Source organism: Brachyhypopomus gauderio, chromosome 1 (assembly GCF_052324685.1).
Source record: "Brachyhypopomus gauderio isolate BG-103 chromosome 1, BGAUD_0.2, whole genome shotgun sequence".
Lineage (NCBI taxonomy): Eukaryota > Metazoa > Chordata > Actinopteri > Gymnotiformes > Hypopomidae > Brachyhypopomus > Brachyhypopomus gauderio.
The window spans coordinates 37607669-37621035 of NC_135211.1; the positions used below are offsets into that span (position 1 = coordinate 37607669).

The 13367-nt window shown below is 43.6% G+C and overlaps 1 protein-coding gene across 8 annotated transcripts in view; it reads left to right on the forward strand.

Annotated features, from left to right (window-relative positions):
- Positions 1–1806: 1806 nt before the first annotated feature.
- The window catches only part of hpf1 (histone PARylation factor 1), a 12530-nt gene continuing 969 nt past the window's right edge, over positions 1807–13367 (forward strand). The window contains exons 1-8 of one of the 8 annotated variants that reach the window (XM_077012872.1): positions 1807–2083; positions 8709–8874; positions 8967–9153; positions 9964–10062; positions 11004–11154; positions 12063–12150; positions 12279–12451; positions 12894–13367. The exon at positions 12894–13367 is cut by the window's right edge and continues 969 nt beyond it. In XM_077012872.1, coding sequence (XP_076868987.1) covers positions 2048–2083; positions 8709–8874; positions 8967–9153; positions 9964–10062; positions 11004–11154; positions 12063–12150; positions 12279–12451; positions 12894–13028 — 1035 coding nt within the window. In that variant the 5' untranslated portion in view covers positions 1807–2047 and the 3' untranslated portion in view covers positions 13029–13367. Of the gene's footprint in view, positions 2084–6512; positions 6630–8221; positions 8245–8331; positions 8357–8390; positions 8507–8708; positions 8875–8966; positions 9154–9963; positions 10063–11003; positions 11155–12062; positions 12151–12278; positions 12452–12893 lie in introns of those variants that run through there. The other 7 variants (XM_077012916.1, XM_077012864.1, XM_077012888.1 and 4 more) reach the window with 7 other exon arrangements.

Consider the following 13367-nt stretch of genomic DNA (forward strand, 5'->3'; position numbering starts at 1 on the left):
TGCAGCACATTCTGTGGTATATCAAATACATATTGCACACATACAAACTTACCGGTACACGGAACACAAAGTAACACATGACTGTATGTGGGAGACTGATAGCAAGAAATTGGAGTGGAATCAAATTTGTACAGCAATATTGTTTGACTGTAATGTTTACACTGCAATTTGTTGACAAAAACAAATCTGATTGAAATTCAGAAAAGACAGACAACGGACTGGAAAAACTGCAAAATGAAAAACTTATTTTACACATTCAAAACAACCTAAGCATACAGAGCTAGTCTTGATATACTAAATCGTATAAGATTTGCAAAAATGCAAAATAAAAAATTGAATAACATCGGAATTTATGTCAATGTGCAGCATTACAGCAGAGAGCACATTTACAGTACATACATGTTTTCTCTATGAAATGTTTGAATGACTGAAGACACAGTTGTTCTTCCAATATTCAGCTGCACCCAACGACCAGCTTCAGCCATTGTAAGACCATGACTTACATGTAAAACATGGTCCACAATTGTTGCCCTTATTTCACTGTTTGTCCCTTCAGCCTTACACCACACAGTCTTACCCCTCTACATCATATAGTCTTACCCCTCTACACCACAGTCTTACCCCTCTACACCACACAGTCTTACCCATCTACATCATATAGTCTTACCCCTCTAAACCACACAGTCTTACCCCTCTACACCACACAGTCTTACCCATCTACACCACACAGTCTTACCCCTCTACACCACAGTCTTACCCCTCTACAACACAGTCTTACCCCTCTATATCACAGTCTTACCCCTCTACACCACACAGATTTATCCCTCTACACCACACAGTCTTACCCCTCTACACCACAGTCTTACGCCTCTCCACCACAGTCTTACCCCTCTACACCACAGTCTTACCCCTCTACACCACAGTCTTACCCCTCTACACCACACGGTCTTATCCCTCTACACCACAGTCTTACCCCTCTACGTGGTCCGTTGGTTGCGGACCACGGAAATAGAAATTTGCAGAGTTAATCAGGAATGAGATTGGCAGATGACATAAACAACTGATAATGTAAAAACCAACATACAGTTGTCATTGTCCATTTGCAAAATGTACAAAAGCATTTGCAAAATGTTAAACACAAGGAGAAATACAATTATGATGTGCACAAGTGACAAGGAGATGTGGAGAATGAATGAACAGTTTTGAGAATTTAAATTCTGATCTGAGAAATGAACCAAACCGACTGAGAAAAACTGTAAACAACCCTTCTGATGTCCAGCGGTGGGTGAACACAGCGGTGAATGCAGCGGTGAACACAGCAGTGAACACAGAGCGCCATCTACTCTTCGAGGTTGACATGCTCATGATAACGACACGTGTTTATGAAAAGCTGAATCCTACTTGCGTCGCATTTTCAGAAGCCAGCGTGTGGATTTCATATGGTTTATTCTAACCCTAACCCTATACTTGCAGTTTTATTTAAAAATACATCATTTTAAAATACACTTTAAAAAGTCTTAGAAATATATAATTAGGCGATAACATTAGAATCTTCTTAAATAGGCTTCCCCTAAATAAATTTGATTGTTAATGTAGATTGTCATTCATAAGTGTGATTGTATTATATATTGTCAGTGGTGGACAGTAACGAAGTAAATGTAATTCGTTACTGTACTTAAGTAACATTTCCATGTATCTGTACTTTACTCAAGTACTTTTATTTGGTAAGACTTTACACTTTTACTTCACTACATTTCAAAGCGAAAGTTTTTACTTTTCACTTCGTTACATTTACAGAAACATCTCGTTCCTTTTCTATTTTTAAATCAACGCTTAATAAAAGACTATAACCAATCAGCGCTCAGTAAGAGTTTAAGATTTGTACGCTAATTGGCTGAGGATCTGACGTGGCTGCAACAGATGGCTTTCCCCAACACCCCTGGCTCTTTATTTAGCCCAATAGTTTAAATTCCTCGAAAAGAAAAATGATTCGTATTCCTTCAAGTGTCTCCTCTGCATTCCGAATAACATATCGCTGTCATCATTTATGAACTCGCCGTCAAACTTGAAAAAACACATCGAGGTAAGTTCGCCATTAGATGAGTACTAGCAACAGGGTGGTTTATATACCCTGGTTAATCACATTGAAATACACAACTTTTAACAGATGCTTTTATCCAAAGCAATGTGCTAGTACCCAAATTGCAATCTGTGTAGATGCTAAGCGCCAGTTTAACACAGGAGACTCCCACATCAAACGTTAAAGCCGGGGACACATACACGCGAATTTGGCCAAGCGAAGCGAACGTCGCAATTCATTCCTATGAGGGAGGCAAAGGCAAACAAATATGAGCGAAGCGAAGCAAAAATATAAAAATAATTATTATTATATTAATTACGCAATAATACACTCGAGGTTCGTGCTATAACGGGTAATATTGGCACTGCTGTGCTGCGGTCGTAGATCAGCACAGCAGTGCCAATATTACACGTTATAGCACGAACCTCGAGTGTATTATTGCGATTATACCACAGTTCAATTATCGCTGTTTATTGAAAGATTTTGAGTTAAAGAGGACGAGAAAATACGACCTGTTTGGTTAAAAACACTCCGCCAGTTAAAATAGTTCCATTCAATGGCTCGCTGCTAAACTTACACAACACTGGAACAGCCTTACCCAATAAATATTATAGAGGTAAATATACACAAAAACAACTGTTGATGAAATTGTATTTATTAAAAATAAAGTACAACAATTATTGACCATCCACGGCTGATTGGAGGTTCGTTCAGGTATCTGTTCAGTCCAGCTCTTAAACCAACGACGCTGCTGATGCTATATAACTCTCCCTTCACGTTTCTGACGGATCCATAAAACGTCGTAAAAGCTGATTCATTTCATTTTAGTTAATACTAAAATCGACTGCAATGTCGTTGCTCTATAACCAGGATGTAAATACATTAAGGACGTTTGTTTTACGATATTAACTTCGTTTCTCTGCATTTCCAGCTCATCCAAATCATTGTTTGTAAGCGTGACAAACCTTGGCTCATTGGAGGAATCAGGCTGGTCATTTATAGCTTCATCCTCCAGTTTCAGATCGAAACAAATGCTTTCGAAGCCAATAGATTTAACGAACTCCCTGTAATTCATTTTGATAATGTTGCTGCTTGTTTATAGTTGCGCTGTTTGGCCTGTAAACGCTGCTGCGTTGCTAGGTTACCTGTATGTGGCGGAGTAATACATGGAGAGCTTCGGTTACAGTGATCGCCTCTCAGCCAATCGCATTGTAGGGTCAGAACTAACTGGTATAATAATTATAGTGCTTGAAAAGCACTATTTTGATATTCCTCATACTTCTTCTTCTTATTCTTCTTCTTCTTCTTCTTCTTCTTCTTATTATTCTTCTCCAAAATTTCTGCGATTAATGCGGCCCGAACCGCTTAACGTACAGACTCCGTTCGAACTGCGTTTCGAAGGTCTCGGCTCTGTGTGGTGTGCTATCCGTTTTTGGAGTCGATTAGAGTTATAGATTTTAATAGAATTGAGTTTAAAAGTGAAAAATGGCCCTATTAAAATGAATGGTGGAATGTTCAGATTTCAAATCTTCACTCTAAGTTAGAGTGTGAGATGGCATAAAAAATGGTCAAAACTTTCTTGGATAAACTGCTGTAAAATCCTGACACCTTGACCTAGAAGCTCCATTTAAATTTTAAATGGGAGAGAAACTTGTCCTCTCTGGCACGCCGAGATATCTAATCATTTGATCGATTAGTTTTAGAGTTATGAGCATTTGTTTGGCACCAGACACAGAAAACTGCCCCATTGGCCCCCATATAAATGTATGAGAATCAGAATCAGCTTTGTTGAGATTTTTGTGTGTGTTTAACTTGTCATAAATCAGTCATTTTAGGGTCAAACCACACCAAAATATATGACAATCATCAGCAAGGGGTCCTCTCTCACACAATCTCTTCGGTGAAGCGATAAGTTAAATGGGTCCCGAACTACGACCGTTTGTTCGGAGGGTGCAAATCACTAAAACAAGGCTTTTTCACTCAGTGAGAGTGACAGTTATTATTTGAATGTCTCTCCCCCTCCCCCACACACACACGCGCACACACCTGCATCTCTCTCATAGCCACTCCACACAGTCACACACACATACATACATCTCTCATACCCAGATGGCGCAGATGGGGTAGAGGGGGCAGATGGAGCAGAGGGGCAGATGGGGCAGATAGAGCAGAAGGGGCAGATGGGGCAGATAGAGCAGAGGGGCAGATAGAGCAGAGGGGCAGATAAGGGAGAGGGGCAAATGGGGCAGATGGAGCAGATGGGGCAGATCTCACACACACACACACACACACACACACACACACAACTCACACACACACACACAACACACACACACACACACAAACACACACACACCTACCTCACACACACACACACACACACACACACACACACACACACACACACACACACACACACACACACAAACACACACATATACACCACACAGACACACACACATACATACATGCAGATGGGGCAGATGGAGCAGAGGGTCAGCTAGAGCAGAGGGGCAGATTGGGCTAATGGGGCATATGTAGCAGAGGGGCAGATGGAGCAGAGGGGCAGATGGGCCAGATGGAGCAGAGGGGTAGATGGAGCAGAGGGGCAGCTAGAGCAGAGGGGCAGATGGAGCAGAGGGGCAGATGGAGCAGAGGGGCAGCTAGAGCAGAGGGGCAGATGGAACAGAGTGGCAGATGGAGCAGAGGGGCAGATGAGGGTGAGGGGCAAATGGGGCAGATAGAGCAGATGGAGCAGAGGGGCAGATGGGTCAAAGGGGCAGAGGGGCAGATAGAGCAGATGGAGCAGAAGGGCCGATGGGGCAAAGGGGCAGATGAGGGTGAGGGGCAAATGGGGCAGATAGAGCAGATGGGGCAAAGGGGGCAGATGGAGCAGAGGGACAGATGGAGCAGAGGGGTAGATGGAGCAGATAGAACAGAGGGCCGTATGGGGCAGATGGAGCAGAGGGGCAAATGGGGCAGATAGAGCAGATGGAGTAGATGGGGCAGATGGAGCATATACACCATATACACTACATACACACACACACACACACACACACACACACACAGAGACTTGCATCTCTTTTCAAGCACTATGTATTTCCTTCAGGAAATGCATGTCTAGTTATTATTAATTATTTGGCCAAGTTTAATATTATGAGTTCAGTTGGTTGGGCTGCACACAGTTCTAGTTGCTAAGCTTCCCTATCCCGCCATGTAGTGGACAACGTATAACCTCTTCATATACTGTATCGCCTCTTCAAAACTTAGGTAATGCTTCATCAAATGTAATGTTTATAGTGAATGATTTATCAGTTGTGTTTTTATTGATTTTCATCAGTTGTGATGGTGTTTGTTATTTTTTATTAGTTTTTTGACAACCGAAATGAATGAAAAATAAAATAATGAAACTTGAATGAATGCTTTTTGCGTTGTTGCTTCAAAAGCACTTGGTCTTACTTAAATATAATATAGTTTTGAGTATTTTGTGTTTGCTAGGCAAATGTAAGGCACTGTTTCGTTGTTCACTTGTTGATCGAGTAGGCCTAGGGGTTTTGATGTGACGCTAAGAAAAAAAAAGTGTTTACTTTTACTTTTAATACTTAAGTATTTTTGAAGGCAGATACTTTTGTACTTTTACTCAAGTAAAAAATTGAGGTGAATACTTTTACTTTTACTTGAGTAATATTCAATGCAATGTAACTGTACTTTTACTCAAGTACATAATTGCTGTACTTCGTCCACCACTGTATATTGTACAGTTATACTGGAGTTTACTTTGAATTACTTCTCAAGGTAGGCTACAGGGCTGCTTGAAACAATACATTTTGCAGCTTTTAATTCCGAATAAAATTTTACGTTATAGCTGTCTGCAATTGAGACCTGTAATAAATTAACGCTTCACCAGTAGTAAAGGAATGTCGTATTATAACTCTAATGACTAGTACTATTTTTCGAGAAACTAAAATGTATGTCAACTGCGAATTGGTGCTAGGAACAAGACACTGAAATAGACGTTATTCAGCCCTCTTGTGGTTGCATTACGAAATATTTCCGCTTCGAGAAAACAATATAAATATACAATATAAACAACAGGATATTAACAGTATATCAACTATTGTCCTGCTTTAGCTTGTGAGAGTGATTCAAGTATCTAATATTTAACAAACACAATCTGAACTGATGTGTGGGAGCAGGTAAAACCAGCAATGCATGGGTTAGGGTTACCCTTTAGAATCTAATCAACGGAACACGTAGTACACATTTATATACGCTTATGTATTGCTGTATATTGCACAAATCTGTACGAATGTAACAACACTAATCTGGCCTCAGATTTTATTTTCGTATTTTATTTTGAAATTCCAGCAGTAAGTGGAACCGGAAACCACGTTTCGCTTCGTTCAAACGTCACTGAGAGGTTATTTACGTAAGGACGTTGACGTAAGGACGTTGACGTAAGCACGTTTACGTGGGGACGCTGACTGCGGAGAAGAACAGAAACATGGCGGGGCGCGGGAAAAGAAAATCAAAGTGTTCCCCACAGGTCTGTACAAACACGACGGCGCCGCACGTCTGTAGAGGGATTCAGGGTTCGTGTTTACACACCGGCTCCACCGTGCGAGTCCCGGCAGGCGGGTTAGGCCCGCGAGGCGCCGTTGAGGCGGTTGTGTTGGACGTTTAGCGGGGAAGCTAACTCGGGTGGGAAGCGCCGCTTTACGGCACCCGGCGCAGATTTACGGCACTCACTTTAGACTCGGGGGGGCTTCAGACTTTACGGTATTACATGTTTGGTGTGGTCTGATCTGAGGGCTGTTGTACTGTGTGACTTTACGGTATTACATGTTTGGTGTGGTCTGATCTGAGGGCTGTTGTACTGTGTGGCTTTACGATATTACATGTTTGGTGTGGTCTGATCTGAGGGCTGTTGTACTGTGTGACTTTACGGTATTACATGTTTGGTGTGGTCTGATCTGAGGGCTGTTGTACTGTGTGACTTTACGGTATTACATGTTTGGTGTGGTCTGATCTGAGGGCTGTTGTACTGTGTGGCTTTACGATATTACATGTTTGGTGTGGTCTGATCTGTGGGCTGTTGTACTGTATTACATGTTTGGTGTGGTCTGATCTGAGGGCTGTTGTACTGTGTGACTTTACGGTATTACATGTTTGGTGTGGTCTGATCTGAGGGCTGTTGTACTGTGTGACTTTACGGTATTACATGTTTGGTGTGTTCTGATCTGAGGGCTGTTGTACTGTGTGACTTTACGGTATTACATGTTTGGTGTGGTCTGATCTGCGGGCTGTTGTACTGTATTACATGTTTGGTGTGGTCTGATCTGAGGGCTGTTGTACTGTATTACATGTTTGGTGTGGTCTGATCTGAGGGCTGTTGTACTGTGTGACTTTACGGTATTACATGTTTGGTGTGGTCTGATCTGCGGGCTGTTGTACTGTATTACATGTTTGGTGTGGTCTGATCTGAGGGCTGTTGTACTGTGTGACTTTACGGTATTACATGTTTGGTGTGGTCTGATCTGCGGGCTGTTGTACTGTATTACATGTTTGGTGTGGTCTGATCTGAGGGCTGTTGTACTGTATTACATGTTTGGTGTGGTCTGATCTGAGGGCTGTTGTACTGTGTGACTTTACGGTATTACATGTTTGGTGTGGTCTGATCTGCGGGCTGTTGTACTGTATTACATGTTTGGTGTGGTCTGATCTGAGGGCTGTTGTACTGTGTGACTTTACGGTATTACATGTTTGGTGTGGTCTGATCTGTGGGCTGTTGTACTGTGTGACTTTATGGTATTACATGTTTGGTGTGGTCTGATCTGCGGGCTGTTGTACTGTATTACATGTTTGGTGTGGTCTGATCTGTGGGCTGTTGTGCTGTGTGACTTTACGGTATTACATGTTTGGTGTGGTCTGATCTGCGGGCTGTTGTGCTGTGTGACTTTACGGTATTACATGTTTGGTGTGGTCTGATCTGCGGGCTGTTGTACTGTATTACATGTTTGGTGTGGTCTGATCTGAGGGCTGTTGTACTGTGTGGCTTTACGATATTACATGTTTGGTGTGGTCTGATCTGTGGGCTGTTGTACTGTATTACATGTTTGGTGTGGTCTGATCTGAGGGCTGTTGTACTGTGTGACTTTACGGTATTACATGTTTGGTGTGGTCTGATCTGAGGACTGTTGTACTGTGTGACTTTACGGTATTGCATGTTTGTTGTGATCTGATCTGCGGGCTGTTGTACTGTGTGACTTTACGGTATTACATGTTTGGTGTGGTCTGATCTGCGGGCTGTTGTACTGTGTGACTTTATGGTATTACATGTTTGGTGTGGGCTGTTATACTGTATAGAAAACAGCAAAACAGTTGGAACTGTCAGCTGTGCTTTCTGGAATATAATATAACATGGTTTGTCAGCCGCTATCTACAAAACAGCCATATGATAGGCTACTCTGTGTGAGTGAGTGAGTGTGTGTGTGTGTGTGTGTGAGAGAGCATGCCCAACAATGCTACCGCAAGCAAGCAGGAGCTGAAACGTGTGTCTCCCTGCAGTTATTTTATTGGGATTCTTTTGCTAATAGGGTTTAACAGTGTTAACGTGATCTTGCAGGTGAATGGACAGGTGAAACGTGCACGTGGAAATGAGGTGGGTGTGAAGTCAGGTGTTCCACCACACGTGAGGGATGAGGTGGACCAGCTGTGCAAACTGCGGATGCCAGACGATTTCTACCACTTCTGGGAGTTTTGCAAAAATCTTAGTCCGGATAATCCTCAAGGTAATTAGTCCTAATAGTGAAGTGTGCTTCAGTATAGATGATCCGCAAGGTACTTGAGTTCAGATAATCCACAAGGTGTGTGTGTGTGATAGATGCTCTTCTGGAAAGCCTGGGGCTACGTCTGGTTGGGCCGTTTGACATCCTCTCTGAGAAGCACCTGTGCTGTTTCTCATCCCAGAACGTCTTCCACCTGCACTGGAGATATTTCTATGACCCTCCTGAGCTGCAGACTGTCCTGAAGGGCAGTGATGACACTCAACATCACATGGGCTATTTCAGGTACCACCATCAGTCTGGGTTTGAGTGGGTGTGTGTGGGTGTGGGGAGGGGACTGAGGAGTTTCGGGGGTGTGTCAGTCCGAGGGTGTGTCAGTCAGGGTGTGTCAGTCAGGGTGTGTCAGTCAGGGTGTGTCAGTCAGGGTGTGTCAGTCAGTGGGTGTGTCTGTGTGTGTATATATCTGTAATAATCTTTACATAATTATGCTTTCGTCTACTGTGCTTTATCGTCTCTTTCCTCAGGTGTTTGTTACAGGTATTGCTTACTGTCTTTTTCTCAGGTATTGTGCATAATTAGGTTATAGGAATTGCTTACTGTCTTTTTCCTCAGGTGATGTGTATATTCAGGTATAATAATTACATTTACATTTATGGCATTTAGCAGACGCTCTTATCCAGAGCGACTTACAAAAGTGCTATGTAGTTGCTTGGAATCTCCAAGGTAGAATAGATAGTCCTGAACACAAGGTACTCTAAGCTGGAAAAACCACTATATGAATATAATAATGACTTGGCATAATTGTTAGGTATCATATGACTTTCGTCTAGTGGTTTTTCCAGCTTAGAGTACCTTGTGTTCAGGACTATCTATACTACCTTGGAGATTCCAAGCAACTACATAGCACTTTTGTAAGTCGCTCTGGTTAAGAGCATCTGCTAAATGCCATAAATCATAAATGTAAATGTAATTGTAATAATGACATATGATACACACACACAACCAGTATGATGATGAATATTGAAAGGGCAATTCAGTCAAAATAATGCAGTTATATAATTATGCGTGTGTGTGTGTGTGTGTGTGTGTGTGTAGAGACTGCCCTGGTGATGTTCCGGTGTTTGTTGGGGAGAATGAAGCACAGAAGGGTTGTACCATTACCCAGATGGGGGAGAATCTCTTCGCTGCTGTATTGTAAGTGCCTGCAGGGGGCGACAGTGGGAGGGTGTTTCCTGTAAGGGTGAATTATACTTGTGCGTCTGACGCTGAGCGCAAACCTGTCCGAACGGCGGAAGCGTTCATACTGGACGTGTCGTTCTTTGCAGTATCTCCTAACCCTGTGTAAATAAATATCCCCCAAAAACACGGGAGGGAACATTTTTATGACAAATTTTTATGTTACATTGAGTTCCTGGCTTTGGTTAAAGTACTTGAGAATGCTTGAAATTGTAACTATTTCATTTCACAACAAACAACTATCTGACTGAATAGTTCACTTGTATTATGTTTACAAATACGAGCCTCTTGTACGTTTACAAATATGAGCCTTGTGAAGATGTTAAGATTGTGCGTTTTGAAAATAAACTACCATTAAATAAAATTATGCTAGCGTGGTAGCATACAACTACCAGAGCAAATCCTAACCAAAGTACCATATGCCAGCAAGCTTATGTAATATACTTCTTCTCCTGCTATTAACAAACATAGCTCCATCTCTAATAATGTGATGAAAAGTTAATTAATCTTTTAGGCTTTGTATAAATATGTAACTTAATTAAGCCGAAGGTGCTGGAAAATATTGGAAATGGACCTTGAAAGTGCCAAACAAGTGCTTGAATTCCACCTTGTGAAGGTGTATGAACCCTGCAAACATGACTTTCTTCATTTTGCTAAAGCGCTGAACATGCAAATTTACAAAAATCCAGAGGTGCACGACATCGTGCTGCCTCCGCGCATGGGCGGAGCCACCACGCATGGGCGGAGCCACAGTGATTGTGTTATTTTTGACGGACCCCTGCGTCAGTCATGAGGCGTCAGGTATAAACGTTCAGCAGGAGGACACGCATCTCCGTATGAGTCTGGTGTCCACTGGTCCATGTGTCTATCTCCAGTCTTCCTGTATGTGTGCTTCTCAGGCTGTTCCTGAGGAGGAAGAGGAGCGAGGGAGGAGCACAGACAGATGAAGCAGCACTCCTACGCCTGGAGGCGGAGCTAAAGGAGGAGGCGGGGCGTTTGGGTTTGCCACTGGAGCAGAAAACCAAAGCCATGAAACAGAGAGATAGGAAGGTACACACACACACACACACACTCCCGCACACATGCTCACACACACACACACACACACACACACACACACACACACACACACACACACACACACTTACTTTTACATGTTCACACTGTACATTGTGTCTTGTGGTTGTATTTTTCACATGTATAAATTATAATTAGGCTACTGATAACATTTATAAAGCTTTGTTATAATTAATAATATTTGCGATATTCAGCCTTTTTCTAAAAGAACTCTGTACGAACCAGATTGTGACCCTGACCCTAACCCTGATCTAATCGTAACCCTGACCCTATCACCTAACCCTGATCTAATCGTAACCCTGACCCTATCACCTAACCCTAACCCTTATCTAATTGTAACCCTGACCCTATCACCTAACCCTAACCCTGATCTAATCGTAACCCTGACCCTATCACCCAACCCTAACCCTGATCTAACCCTAACCCTGATCTAACCCTAAACCTGACCCTGTCACCTAACCCTAACCCTGATCTAACCCTAACCCTGATCTAACCCTAACCCTGACCCTATCACCTAATCCTAACCCTGATCTAATCCTAACCCTGATCTAATCATAACCCCAAGTTACCTTTATGGGGTGTTGGGCTGCCCTCATGGGCCTTTTGTACCTAGTTACAGTTGCTAATGTAGGATTGGCTAGTGGCTGTTATGTGGAGTGTCTCATCTTCGCTGATGGCACCTTGCTGTGGTCCAAACCTCCTTCCAGTCCTATTTCCTGTACAATTCCTGGCTGTTATCACCTGACCCTCTCACAACAAGGCCCTGTTGTTACATTAGGTTGGTGATCCGGCTGTGGTGACCCGGTTGTGGTGACCCGGCCACGGTGACCCGGCCCTGGTGACCCGGCTCTGATGGGTCTTGTTTTGCTGTATTTCCCCAGGTGGTGACTAAGAGTTTTCATGGAGCCGGTATCATGGTGCCTGTTGACAAGAATGGTGTGGGATACCGGGAACTACCCGAGAGTGATGGTATTACCTGCTGTCTCCCTCACTCTGCTGTCTGCCTGTCTGTCTCCCTCACTCTGCTGGCTGGCTGTCTGTCTGTCTGTCTCACTCTGCTGTCTGTCTGTCTGTCTCACTCTTTCTGCTGTTTGTAGCTGGCCTGAAAAAGATCTGCAAGGCGATATCAGATGCTGAGGATGATGAAGCCAGGATGAAGGCGTTTGCTCCTCTCCAGGAGATGATGACGTACGTGCAGTTTGCCAACGATGAGTGTGATTATGGCATGGGCTACGAACTGGGCATCAATCTCTTCTGTTTTGGCTCCCATGTAAGAAACACACACTTGCACATACACACACACACACACTTACACACACATACGCGCAACACCATGCGCACACACACACACACACACACACACACGCACGTGCGCACAACACCATGCACACACACACACAACACCATCCACACACACATACACATATATACACACACGCGCAAAACACCATACACACACACACACACACGCGCGCGCACAAAACACCATGCACACAAACAAACACACACACACGCGCAACACCATGCACACACACATGACTATGCACACAGACATACATACACAACCTCACATTGGGGTATTTGCAGTATTTCTCTAGATTGAATTTCTGTATATTTTCGCTGTATTTAAGATTGTGTGTGTGTGTGTGTGTGTGTGTGTGTGTGTGTGTGTGTGTGTGTGTGTGTGTATGCGTGTGTGTGTGCGTGTACAGTATTTCTATAAGGTGATTGGCCAGCTGCTGCCGATGGCGTACACCCTGTTGAAGAGGGGTGTGTTTGGAGAGATCCTGCAGGCGCACCTTGCCAACCGCTCCCGTGACGACCTCGATAAGCTAACGGCCAACTAAGAGGAACACGTTTCCTCTTCCTGTTTGAGGGAGGACATTTGTGTGACAGGCGGGCAGTTGGGGTGGGCGGGGTGTATTGAGGTCAGAGATGCTGCAGCTGTGTGGAGGGAGTGGTTTAGCGTGACATCACTGCAGGTTTAGAGCGCGACGTCACTGCAGGTTTAGAGCGCGACGTCACTGCAGGTTTAGAGCGACATCACTGCAGGTTTAGAGCGCGACGTCACTGCAGGTTTAGAGCGCGACGTCACTGCAGGTTTAGAGCGACATCACTGCAGGTTTAGAGCGCGACGTCACTGCAGGTTTAGAGCGCGACGTCACTGCAGGTTTAGAGCGCGACGT